Raw genomic sequence first — 12,964 nt, 5'->3', positions numbered from 1 at the left:
TAACCACAGAGAGTGGTGCAGCAGATGGTCTTTTGGAAATCCTATTATCATCTGAATATATTTATAACTTTTTTAGATGTATTACAATTTGTATCTTTCAAATTAAGCACAGGGAAACCCACAGATTCTAAAATTCCTGTCTGATATGGCTTGGTATCTTTAGATGTACAAGTTGTCCACGGTTAGCTGCCACTCAAGGTTTTGGCTGATACTGATGTTGTTTGTTGTCTCCATCCTTCAGAAGCAGGATGAAGGTGTGGTTCTGTTGGACCAAGTATGCAACCACCTGGGCCTGCAAGAGAGGCAGCTCTTCAGTTTGCAGATCAGAGAATCAAGCACAGCCATCGCCTCAATCGCAGCCAACACACACTCTCCGGTGAGCTTGCTGTTCATCTGCTGCACATTTGGGCTGAGATTGTTGTTTGATTGGTTGTTGTTTAGAGGATGGCACCACAGGGCAAGCTTATATGAATGCTTTTTTTTTTTGCGCCAGTTAGTGTTTACACTTAATGAATCTCTCTCCCTCTCTGTCAGAGATGGTTGGAGCCTGAGAAACCCTTGAAGAAGCAGATAAAAGGTATCCTCTTGAGAATGTACTGTCTTTAGCTAGAATCTCTTGACAAATGCATTTTTAGTTAAAAACATTATTAAAGGAGAGTTGTAAAAGAGAAGAGTTCATGTAGATGAATATGGGGAACTTACAACAAAAGATCTGTTTCATTTCTAACAAGATGACATTTCTTTGCAGGTCTTGCTTCTCCCTTTTATCTGAACTTCAGAGTAAGATTCTTCATCTCTGATCCCAACTCTCTGCAGCATGAACAGACAAGGTTAGTATACCTGTACCTCTCTGTTATTTGGGTTTTTGTAGCAGTGATATTTCACCAGATAATTTATCTGAAGAAATTGTATTCCCCAGAAAGGTCCTTTTTTCAATGTGATTATGGAGGAAATTAAGGATTTAGTGTTTTGTGTCTTATTTATTGAACTTTCATTCTCTTGCTCACCTCTTGGTTAATTTATTAAATTTAAAAAAAGCTGTTTTTATAACAGTAGAAGCTGTTAATGAAAGCTAAACCAGTGTAGCTGTGACGCAGTCGTGTGAGGCTTTACTTAAGAACTTCAGTGCTATAAGCTGAATGCCAACATGCTCATAATGACAGTCTTAACATGTTAGTAGCCTGTTTAAGTTTTGTCTCATTAGCATGCTAACAAAGCTCCTATTGCTCTATAATCAAAAATTATGATCGACTGATGGGGTCAGTATTTGCATGTATTTTGTTATAAACCACCACAGTATTGGAATATTTCAAATTCTAATGTGACAGAAGTCAGGGGATCATCAGTGTTAATGCAAATGATTCTGAGGAGGACATGAATGTGTGCGCAAGACTTCACAACAGTCCATTCAACAGTGGTTGCAACATTTCACTCAAAAACCACAAATGTCAGCCTGTTAATGGAGCTGTGGCTTCAGTCAGAGATCATTTATCCCCTGGGAATCTTAAATATATGTTGAAAGTTTTGAGGTAATCCATATTGTAAATGTTGAAATGTTTCTCATTGTAAGTGAAACTTTTTACTTGCTAGTTGAACAAAATGAAAAATCGAGGGATCATCAAATCAAGTAGAAAAGATCCTTTGTATGCCATGCTTGACTTTAGATGTTTTCAATACAATTAATTCAGCTGATTTTCAAACCAGATAAAAGTTGCAGAGTAACTTACTGACAAACTGATTTTGCCATCCCCAGAGCTAAGCCACTAGCTTGGGAAAAAAAAAACAATATGAGATTGGGACACAGGATGTTTTCATTCCCATGAAAGTTGCTAATGAAAGGTGCTTGAAGCTATGACGTTCAACTTAGATGCACCTTATGTATGCTTCAACTTTGTGTTACCTATTGAGCGTGTGCACTCGGATCTTCCCCAAATACTGTTTCTTATGTTTGTGGTTATGCCTGTTCAACGCCCTCTAAGTTCTATTGAAGTGTTTTTACTCGGAGCTTGATGCACCTAAAAAAAGAACCATCAGCCTTTTTACCTACCTCTCTTTTTCTATGTGAGTAAACATGAAAGGTCTTTTTAAACCGCTGTGCATCACATTAAGCACCATGAAGTTGTAATCACAAGGTTTTAGGACACTTTCAATGACCTATTGGAGCTTGGTTTGAGTTTTGTAAAGTTCCCCTTGTGTTTTCCCCACAGACACCTCTACTTCCTCCAGATCAGGAGTGACATTAAAGAAGGGCGGTGAGTTGAGCACAAACATGAATTCTATCACCCATTCACTCGGTACAGTTTGTATTTATCTGTTTCAATATGTAATCATGGAGTCTGATTGCAGGTTGCAGTGTCCTCTGAGTGCAGCTGTAGTGTTGGCCTCTTACGCTGTCCAATGTAAGTCCCTCGTTATAGAGAAGGAAAAAAAAGATTAAATAACTTTTAAAAAAATGCCTGTGAGCAATCATCCCTGATGAGGATGCTCTCAATAAGCAGCAGATGTCAGTGTGTGGGTGCTCAGTGTTTCTGTTAATCACCCGCAGCTGAGATGGGGGATCACTGTCCGTCCCGCCTTCCCGGTTACCTCTCAAAGGGCTTCTTCATTCCTGAACAGGATGAAGACTTCTTCTCTAAAGTAGAAGACCTGCATCCTCAACACAAGTAATGCAGACATTTAATTACCTCTATGTCACTAAAAAAAAAAACTGGTTTGTTGTGTATTTGGTTGCTGTTGTTGCATGTGAGAATCTGGGTGTTCTCTTAGGGGGCTGAAGCAGAGTGAGGCAGAGCTGTGTTTCCTCAACACGGCACGGACGCTGGAGTTGTATGGAGTGGAGCTGCATGCTGCCATGGTACTCCCTTGATTAAACTTTGATTTAATACTTCCTTTTCTAGTTGAACCTCCTCTCATATATGACACTTAACTGTTTCTCAGGACTCTAACAACACCCCTCTGATGGTGGGTCTGACCTCCAGCGGTGTTGCAGTATTCTGTAATATGATTTGCTCCAGTTTCTTCCCCTGGTGAGTGATAATGGTGTCACTAATTACATCTTCAATGCTTATATCTTGTATTTTCTGGAGTCTTTAACCATGAGCCTGCTTCACATGCAGGGGGAATATCATCAAGATTTCATTCAAGAGAAAACGCTTCGTTATACACCTTAAACGCAAACATGTGAGTCTATCTATAGTTTATTATTTTCAAAACTAATTCTGCACTGATTTTATCGACACACAGTTTCTGATTGCTTTTTAATGACATCTGGTGTATTAATACCCAATATTAGAGCCGTAGATTTTTAGCTCATTAATATTTTACAACAAAATTTCACAAATACAAACTTAGGTCATAGACGTGACTATGGTATGACTAAAAAGGTGCTCCTCCAGACTTTGGCATTAAAGAAGTAATAAATCATTCATGAAAGATACGGGACGAGGCAGTGTGTTATTGCCTGATATTGATTTAGTTGTGTAACAAAGATTTGACCCTCAATAATTGACGTACACTCCCTGAACATGTTGCAGGGGGAGACCCAGGATTGTGAGGTGTCCCTCATTTTGCCCTGTCCCAAGACCTGTAAGAACCTGTGGAGGTCCTGTGTGGATCACCACTCCTCCTTCTGCTCCAACCGGACCGCGTGGAGCCCCAAAAACAACAACAACAGCACAGTGCAGTCCTACAGAAAGCTGATCACACAACACCTAGGCCTCAGCAACAGTAAGACTGAGAGGTGAGAATGTGCTGAGACATTTATGTTCACAAGTTTCATTTGGCATTTAGACAGAATAGTTTTACATCATATGCCTGTTTATTTGCAGTGGTCCAGTCTGCCACAGAGTGGTGGGAGGGATGGTGTGGAACCCAGTGATGCGGAGGTCAATTTCATCAGAATATCTCGAAACCAAAAGTCTGCCTTCTAGATCGCCCCCATCCACCCCAAACTGGTACGACCTCAAGGATCATCCACAACTACGGAGGGGAAATAGAACTGCTGTAGCTTCTATAGCTCATAGAGATGCTGCAGTTTTCCTTTCCTTATAGTATAGTTATGATATAGTTATGTCCTGTCATTTGATCTAACCTTGTTTTGAGAAAAAAATATTCTGTCTTCTGGTTTGTCTCTCTGTTAGGAGAAGTCCTCGAATTCGCCACGGCATCCGCAAGCCTCGGCCATCCTCAGTTGAATTGACCAATGACTTGAAAGATATGTCGGAGGGGGAGGACGTCTTCTACACATACAGGGCGTCTGTGACCAGCAGCAAGGACAGTGAAGGAGACTTCTCACCACACTAGTTAGTACCAATTACAGCAGAAATGTCTCTCTTCTTCTTAAAGAAGTCATTTTGTCATTTCAGTGGGCTTTGTAGGAATGATGTATGTTTATCATTTTTTTATTTAAAATTTGACCGAAGCATCTGTTATAACATCGTATTAGCTTGGTATTACAGCTGTTGCTTGCCTCCAATTTCACAAAGATCAAGCTATTAACATGAGTTTCATGAGTTGGCTAAACAGCCATAAGAAACTCCCAGCTGTTTCTGGTTTCATGTACACTTCTAAAATAAGTAGCCATTACCAAAGATGCTTTATTAAGACTAGAAAATACACCACCCTGTATAAATTGGTATCCTAATGTTTTGACGGACAAAAAGTGGTTAAGTTGTGATTCCTCAAAGCACATCATGTTAACACTATAGACAAGAAGATATTCAACTTTTTCCCTGAATCATTTAGCCGTGATGTTTGTTGAACAACATATCTGTTACAATTCTACAATTCACTTAGCAGACGCTTTTATCCAAAGCGACGTACATCAGAGGATAAGTACAACACAAGCAAGGATCTAGAAAAAGGAAACAATGTCAGTAAGAGCAAACGATCAGCTTTGAGTCCGATTGGACACACAGGTGCTGACAGGCATTGCACAGAGGCAAAGCACAACATTGACGGCAGTTCTTGAGAGCTCTAATCAGTATAGAAACCATCTTATAAGTCGTCGTTATCAAACAAAAACCATCTTCATTACCATCATCATCATCAATAATATGGAGACCATCATCATCAAGTTAGTAGGTATTCATGAAAGAGCTGGGTCTTTAGCTTTTTCTTAAAGGTGCAGAGGGACTCTGCAGATCAAATGGAGTTTGTTAATCAACAATAAAATAATTTAAAGAATGTCTTCAATTAAACTCTTTCAGCCTTCCTGGCACTAACAATCATGGAACAGACGAGGCTGTGTTGCAGACTGACGACAGTATAGGAGAGGAGGATGGTGACCACAGCTTAGAAATTTACAACAAGGTCTGTTCTTTCATTATTAACTCTAAACAGGTGTAATACTTCTTACATATTTGTTCAGGTGTGTGCATAATAAAGGAGTTGATTCTGAGCTCTTGTGTCCACACAGGGTGCCCCGGGCGACGGTGACTTGATGCTAATATGTATTAACCCTGATCACGAGGGCAAGTTTGGCTTCAATGTAAAAGTGGGTCTCTTTCTTCCACTCTTTTCTATTTCTCTTATCCTAATATGATCCTCATGTTGCATATTGATAATATATACCTGCATTATGTTTGTGTTGTCACTACTCCTCCTCCTGATCTATTGCCCCATTTCGTTTCCTAACTCCTGTCAGGGTGGGGTGGATCAGAAGATGCCATTATCCATATCCCACGTTAAACCTGACTCTCCGGTAAGAACAGACTCTGACATGTTTGTGTTTTGATTATCTGGTCCAGGTTTTGTCACAATAACCTTGTGAGGAAATAGAAACACAGTCTGGACAAATTGATTAATATAAAGCAGGATGTACTGGACAGAAATAGACTTGTATTGATAGGTCAATTCAAGTTTTTAACTGTTGGTTGGATAAAACAGACTTTTTGAAGATGTGACATTTGACTTCCAGACATTGTGGCTCAATTAAGACACATTTATGGATGAATAAGAAAGGATTGTGCAACCTGACTGAAACTTTTTAAGGAGATTTGGTGTACAAGTGATGATGATTCTTATTACAGTTAAAAAAACAAAGTATTTAATGGTGACACTGTATCTTTAAGTATCTGAAACCTAGTTTAGAATTACTGGAATTTCATGTTACTTATCGTTTGTCATACACTGACATACTGATGCTGATAGATTTGCAATCGGCTAGTGATCAGTTGTTGCTGTCAGTACTGTGACATGGATTGTTGATTCATGTGGAGAAGTCAGCATTGATATCAACCTGTGATCTTGTAGGCAGGTCGATGTGAGCCCAAACTCCTGGAGGGAGACCTTGTGGTACTCATCAACGGTCGAGACATTTCTGAACACACACACGACCAGGTTGTCATGTTCATACGCGCCAGCAGAGAGTCGCATTCCAGAGAGCTGGCCCTGCTTATCAGACGTAAAGGTGCGTGTTTGTGTGTGGGAGACAGAGAGATGAAACCACTGAAGCTGCGTGTGATTCAAAAGTGCTCACTGTCAAGTTCTCTATGAATATTCATCATATCCTTCAACCGTTCTTGTTCTCCAGGACCTGGCCGGGTGGCGCCTTCGCTACAGTTGCCTCCTGCTCTCACGCTTAGTGGCGAATCACAGGGAGACAAGTCGCTGTCCTCTAGCCAGTCGGAGCGGGTCACTACAGTGGAGGAATCCATGAAACAGCTAGAGAGAGGCATACAGTCAGGCACACTGTGTTTCCACTTTGAGGTACTTACAATTATTTTAAGTTTAGATATCAGGACAGATGTTGGCTTTAATCTTCACTTAGACTCCTGACCGTCTGAGACAAAGAGGCTGTGATCAGCCTTGAATTTGTATGTTTTGTTTGTGTATGTATGCATGTTTTTACTCGTTTGTATGTTTTTTGTTTTTACAATTTATAGAATTTATACAGGAGAAAGCCTGGTCTGTCTATAAGCTGCGCCCGGCTGCCTGAGAACATGGATAAGAATCGTTATAAGGATGTTTTACCCTGTAAGTGCTTCATATTCTGACTGTCTCTATACCTGAGCCCTACCTGCTCCCTCTCCTCCACCCCCAGCTCTTTGCCTCCTTTCTAACCTTGATGTGGCGCTAACGGCTGTGGCATCTCATGAAATTTAATTGGTGGAGCCTGCAGTTCTGTTATGACCCTCACACACTGATGTCCTGCTCTCCTTTCAGACGATGCCACCAGAGTGGTGCTGAAGGGCCAGGAGGACTACATCAATGCCAGCCACATCACGGTGTGCATCGCTGATATAAAAAAAAATGACCCTTTGACGTCTCCCTGTCCGACATTTTCATGTGAACTCATCCTCTGTGTGTTGCGTGTGCATCTGTGTGTATTTATTTGTCTGTCTCTTAGATGGCGCCCCCGGTGTCTGGTGTGTGTTTACGTTATGTTGCAGCTCAGGGTCCGTTACCACAGACCTGCACTCACTTTTGGCAGACTGTTTGGGAGCAGCAGACACATACCATCATCATGCTAACAACTCTGACAGAGAGAGGACGGGTATACATTCTTCTACACATTCACACTTTCACACAATAAACAGCAACATTTATACAGAAGAAGTAAAAGAGTAGGAGAAACACTTAAAATCACACAGCTAAATATCAGGAGTTCATTAACAGAAGTATTACTGCAGCACTATTTTCACATTATTACGAGCTGCTTCATGTTATTTGGTATTATTACAGTAATTACAAACTTCTATGGTGGTGTTTGCACACAATAACAATTAATTGGCACCGTTGTGAATAATTAGAGGGTTTCAGAGAGGAGAGAAAAGCTAAATATGAAGCGTGAGCAGGATGTCGGTGAGATAAATCATCTGAGGGTGAAAACACATCGACAGAGACAGCGAGATATCAAGGTCTTGTTGCATGAATATGTCTCTGTCTCAGTTGCTTAGTTACCAGATGCTTTCATTAATTGATCATTTTCCTGATGATAGTCAAGTACCTTGAATTTCTCTCTACTTCAGGATCACACACACACACAGAGACATACGGAATAACACAAATAAACTGTGAAATCAGTTCACATCCTGCTCCTGATGTATTGTCTTTGTTCCTCAGACAGCCCCGAACCTACAATGCTGTTGAATATGAGTTGATTTCATGAGAATTGAGCACAGCGGATACAGCAGGGGCAGTAAATGGTTTTCTGACTGATGACTCATGTCAGGTGAAATGTAATTTGTTACTAATGTCATACACTTTCAGACGAAGTGCCACCAGTACTGGCCACATCCGCCGGAAGTGAGGGATTATGGGCACATGCGGGTGAAGTGTCACTCAGAGGAGTGCAACCTGGCGTACGTGACGCGACAGTTCACTCTGACACACACACAGGTACAACAGCAAATAGTGCTGCATTGATAATAAGTTGGTTAGTCAGTGGAAATTAATTTGCAACTATTCTGATAATTGAAAAATGCAACAATATTGAAACACTATCTTGTCTTAGCTTTTCAAAAGTGAAAATGACCTTGTCCAAACATTGTAATAAAAACAACTAGGATGTGGGGGTTTTGCAAAGAATAAAAAAACCCCTTCTGACATCACTTTTGGCACTGTTTTCTGATCCTTAATTGGCCAGACTATTTTGGGACTGGGGGAAATAGTTGGCAGATTATTCAATTATGAAAAAATGTGGCCCCTGCTGGCAAAGTTATCCACATAAAATATGAGCACATCTTGAGTATGGCCACAAAAAAACGGAGCTCTTCTGTTTGTATGTGTACAGTGACATGTACCATGTTTATGCCATATGTCACATAACAGAGCTCACCACAAGCAGCAAACTCTGCAGCCAACATACAGTCACTTCTGTGTGGTTTGGTGTGTGGGTGGCTGGGTGCTTTACTGTGTATAAACAAATTCTTTTAGCACACCTGTAAGCAGGTGCATGTGTAGAAAAACATTGTTTTGTTTTGTGTTTTGTTGTGAAGCTCTTTCTGTCTGATTATTATTATGTTAAATAATTACCTTAATTAGGGGCTGCTTTTCATATGGTGGACAGGTAAATAAACACCTAATGTTCAAGGAGGCATGAAGTCAGAATGCACACACATGCATACACAGTTACTGCTGTGTGTCCATCTGTTCTTCTGGCGGAGCGAGTTAATCCCTGCATGGAATAACAGGCCACATGACCAGTATGAACTCTAAAATCAGCCATTCTCCTCCCTACCTGCGATTATTTAAACTCCAGTCTATCCTCTCCACACTGCAGCGTTTTTTCTGTTTTCATCTCACTGTGTACCTCTCAGTGTCCTAATCTCTGTGACACCTACTGGTCACGTGCACTTTTGTTCTGCTTACCTGCTCTGTTATTCAACTCTGGATTTCTCTTTTAAACCACATACTGAATATTGTCTGTTTAAGCTTGCAGTGCTGCAGGGAGTCTCATGTGGGTTACATGTTTTTCACTTTAAATACAAGTTATGCAATGCCTTAAATCTCCTTGATTGTCTGCCCTTTTGTGTGTGTGTGTGTGTGTGTGTGTGTGTGTGTGTGTGTGTGTGTGTGTGTGTGTGTGTGTGTGTGTGTGTGTGTGTGTGTGTGTGTGTGTGTGTGTGTGTGTGTGTGTGTGTGTGTGTGTGTGTGTGTGTGTGTGTGTGTGTGTGTGTGTGTGTGTGTGTGTGTGTGTGTGTGTGTGTGTGTGTGTGTGTGTGTGTGTGTGTGTGTGTGTGTGTGTGTGTGTGTGTGTGTGTGTGTGTGTGTGTGTGTGTGTGTGTGTGTGTGTGTGTGTGTGTGTGTGTGTGTGTGTGTGTGTGTGCGCGCGTGTGTGCGCGCGTGTGTTAGCTGGATGAGGAACGTGCAGTCACACACCTGCAGTATGTCGCGTGGCCAGACCACGGCGTACCCGATGACCCTTCAGATTTCCTGCTGTTCATCAGCTCAGTGAGGGAGAGGAGGAAAAGTGAAGAACCACTAATGGTACACTGCAGGTAACATACACACACACACACACACACACACACACACACACACACATACACATTCACTATAATTGAACATTGCAAGCTTCTACATTACCTACCTCTACTATGCACTGAATCTGTATTTGAATCACTTTTCAGCGCTGGAATAGGTAGAACAGGTGTTCTTATCACCATGGAAACGGCACTGCGTCTGTTGGACGAGGGTCGGCCAGTGTTTCCGCTGGACATCGTCAAAACACTGAGAGACCAGCGAGCCATGATGGTTCAGACCACGGTACAGAGACACAGAAAAATGATTCAGGATTATACATTCAGCTTCAGTGGTTGTTTTATGAAATAATTTGTAGCTGGAGTCAAATAGTGTTTACAGGAGTAGCACCTTGTAATGCCATTAGCCCTGCCCAGGGGAAATACCTTTATCTCATTATTTCCAATGTGACATCTCAGGAAGTCCTGGAGAGAAATTCTTCAGATTTCGGGCATACATACACTTAAATGAAAGAATAAATTGATTCACTTAATTGGATGAAATAATGAAGTGGTGACATTTTTTAAACCAAGGGCTAGCAGGTCAACTTCAACGTGTCATCCAAAAGTCCTGGAAAATCACTTTTCTGGCCGTTATTGTCCTAAGGTGATACCTCGGGAACATTATGAGTGTGCATCTTCAGATTTTGCACTACATGTGTTCATATAGACTCAGGGATTAATGGATTTTGTTGTTCAAAGGTCAAGGTCACTGTGACCTTGTGGCTGTCCCATTCTTGTGAATGTGATCAGCCAGGGGGAATTTTATTACACCTTGCTTATTCTTATTTTTCATCATGATGGTTGAAAGATGCCATCCACGATCGATTAGTGAGAAAAAGCACCTCTTGTTCTACCCCTCGCATACCTGTTTGTTCTGCTATCGTTTACAATGTTAGCAGAGAAAGAGTGTATTGTTTTTACATATTTTGACATACCAATATAACGCTGTATCAGCCACAGTCACACTGTGAGACACGTTGGATAGTTTATAATTCATGGCTTTCATCCTAGAATTAGGAATATCTGTCGTGTTTTTTTTCTCCACTAAAGGGCTTGACTTTAGGTAAGATGTAAGAAATGACTGATTGTTGTGGGCTACTGTTTAAAAATGTTCCATCAACAGAAACGTTCAATTACAGATAATTTAGAAATACTGGGTAAAATTAGGTTCGATACTTGTTATCTTTCTTTTTATATCTTAAGAAATGAACGTGTGTGCTGTATTTGCCCTTTTCGTCTAACATGTTAGCCAAATGATGAGTATGTGACAATACCGTTGTTTTAAATTGTAGAACACTTGATTTGATCTCAGTGAAGTGAGTGTTTGGTTTCTAGAAAATAATATTTCTGAAAATATTAAGAGAATTTCATGGAGACCCACTAGGCCAAATTAACTCTGCCAAAATGTACTCTTTTAGAGGTCAATGTCGCACTGTTCTACATACCATGGGTCTGGTCCTCCTTGACCTTAATTCATTTGAAGACACATGACTGCGGCAGGCTAACACTGAGGGTTGTTGAGAGAATGGATGGCGTCTGAGGTCTGGAAGCGGCGCTCTGCAGCCGCTCGGTGGTATCTGTCAAGGGAGAGAAAAGTGTTACTCATTGCTTTGAAACGAGGTAGTGCTGGGAACATGGCAGCCCTCCAGTTAGCAGCCTGCTTCTAGGCCACTACTACCAACACTTTCACCCTTATTTTGAAAGGAGATCCAGTCCCTGCAGGCTTTTTCTCTCTGATGTTTTTGTGCTGATGGAAAACGTCCTCAGGTTTCCCTGAAAGCCAGGAATAAAAAAAAAACAAGCACAGGTAGAGGACAAATCTTCCCAGGTATAAGGAAGAGCCCGGCATTATTCTGTGTTCTTTCTTTTTTTTAACAAACCCCATAAAAGACAATGTTTTGGTTTCATGTCTAAAAGTTTCAGGCATTAATGGTTTCAAAATTACAAATTCTAATTCATGTTTCGATCATCTGACTTTACCTTATGTTGACACAAACTATTATCAGTCAAAATTAACATTTTCCACAATATTCAGTTTTCCCACGTTAGTATTGTCATTGCATGTTAGTGGGCTGACTTCAGCACTAAGCTCAAAGCACCGAGAGCTGCTAGGTGCAAATTATTTTTACAGTCACCATTTTCATTCTTCCTTAAGCATCATCATAAGAAAAAAACAGGTCTAAGGTCATTTATGTGAAATGTTTTCAGTAACTGTTGTAAATGTTTGTACATTTCTTCGTTGATTTCTTCCTTTTATGGACTATTAGTTTACGGAAAAGGATACCCTTTTATCCAGTATTACCATTTAAAAACAACAGTGTTAGCTAAAAGCTAATGAAACTTTCCTTATCATGTGTTTCAGTGTCAGTTCCAGTTTGTGTGTGAGGCTGTTCTCCGAGTCTACAAAGAGAAACAGGACTGACCTACAGTGCCATAACCCAAGTCAGCACCAGGACCAGAACAGACTCACGCACCGTTTCTGCCTCATGTCATTTCCGGTAACCTCCGCAGAGGGACTGCCAAATATTAACCTCTGTCAACACCTGTGGGACTCTCGGAAAGACTGGATAATGAGAGTATAACTAGCTTTAGAGCATAGCAGTCTGTGATCTGTGTAGCCTAGATTCAACGTGAGAGTATGAATCTCACACCCAGTTGGCCTTTGTTTTAAACGATGCTTGTAGAGGCTGCAGTCTCCATAGAGACTGATGTGAGATGGATGTGAGCTGCTAATTTCTGTCCACGAGGCCACAGGTATATAGTCTCTGCGTAACAAGCTATGTGGGCCATGCCACTTCCAGAAACAGGGCAGCAGAGGCAGAAGGCCAGGATTGTTATAATCTCCGGTCTATCTTTGCGTCAAAAGACGACGAGCAAGGCAGGCTTTATTTTCTCTACAGATACTTTAAGGTTTGTGGTGGTGCAGCCAGAGAAGCATCAAATGCTCTTTCAAACCCTCTTAAATTATTAAGACACTAAATAAACACACTGATTTATAA

General features: G+C 41.0%; 1 protein-coding gene across 1 annotated transcript in view; it reads left to right on the top strand.

Annotated features, from left to right (window-relative positions):
- Nucleotides 1-12,964, top strand: part of ptpn3 (protein tyrosine phosphatase non-receptor type 3) — a 15,253-nt gene extending 2,289 nt beyond the window's left edge. The window contains exons 4-27 of the mRNA XM_061050587.1: nucleotides 242-376; nucleotides 535-577; nucleotides 749-830; nucleotides 2,208-2,252; nucleotides 2,347-2,399; nucleotides 2,546-2,663; nucleotides 2,767-2,854; nucleotides 2,938-3,026; nucleotides 3,117-3,180; nucleotides 3,534-3,739; nucleotides 3,828-3,953; nucleotides 4,140-4,301; nucleotides 5,208-5,310; nucleotides 5,417-5,494; nucleotides 5,645-5,701; nucleotides 6,253-6,409; nucleotides 6,533-6,708; nucleotides 6,885-6,975; nucleotides 7,165-7,226; nucleotides 7,349-7,495; nucleotides 8,212-8,340; nucleotides 9,796-9,941; nucleotides 10,074-10,209; nucleotides 12,328-12,964. Of these exons, the coding sequence (XP_060906570.1) occupies nucleotides 242-376; nucleotides 535-577; nucleotides 749-830; nucleotides 2,208-2,252; nucleotides 2,347-2,399; nucleotides 2,546-2,663; nucleotides 2,767-2,854; nucleotides 2,938-3,026; nucleotides 3,117-3,180; nucleotides 3,534-3,739; nucleotides 3,828-3,953; nucleotides 4,140-4,301; nucleotides 5,208-5,310; nucleotides 5,417-5,494; nucleotides 5,645-5,701; nucleotides 6,253-6,409; nucleotides 6,533-6,708; nucleotides 6,885-6,975; nucleotides 7,165-7,226; nucleotides 7,349-7,495; nucleotides 8,212-8,340; nucleotides 9,796-9,941; nucleotides 10,074-10,209; nucleotides 12,328-12,387 (2,553 nt within the window). The 3' untranslated portion in view covers nucleotides 12,388-12,964. The remainder of the gene's footprint in view (nucleotides 1-241; nucleotides 377-534; nucleotides 578-748; nucleotides 831-2,207; nucleotides 2,253-2,346; nucleotides 2,400-2,545; nucleotides 2,664-2,766; nucleotides 2,855-2,937; nucleotides 3,027-3,116; nucleotides 3,181-3,533; nucleotides 3,740-3,827; nucleotides 3,954-4,139; nucleotides 4,302-5,207; nucleotides 5,311-5,416; nucleotides 5,495-5,644; nucleotides 5,702-6,252; nucleotides 6,410-6,532; nucleotides 6,709-6,884; nucleotides 6,976-7,164; nucleotides 7,227-7,348; nucleotides 7,496-8,211; nucleotides 8,341-9,795; nucleotides 9,942-10,073; nucleotides 10,210-12,327) is intronic.

The sequence above is a fragment of the Labrus mixtus genome, chromosome 11, assembly GCF_963584025.1.
Source record: "Labrus mixtus chromosome 11, fLabMix1.1, whole genome shotgun sequence".
NCBI lineage: Eukaryota > Metazoa > Chordata > Actinopteri > Labriformes > Labridae > Labrus > Labrus mixtus.
This window is presented reverse-complemented; position numbering and strand designations above follow the sequence as displayed.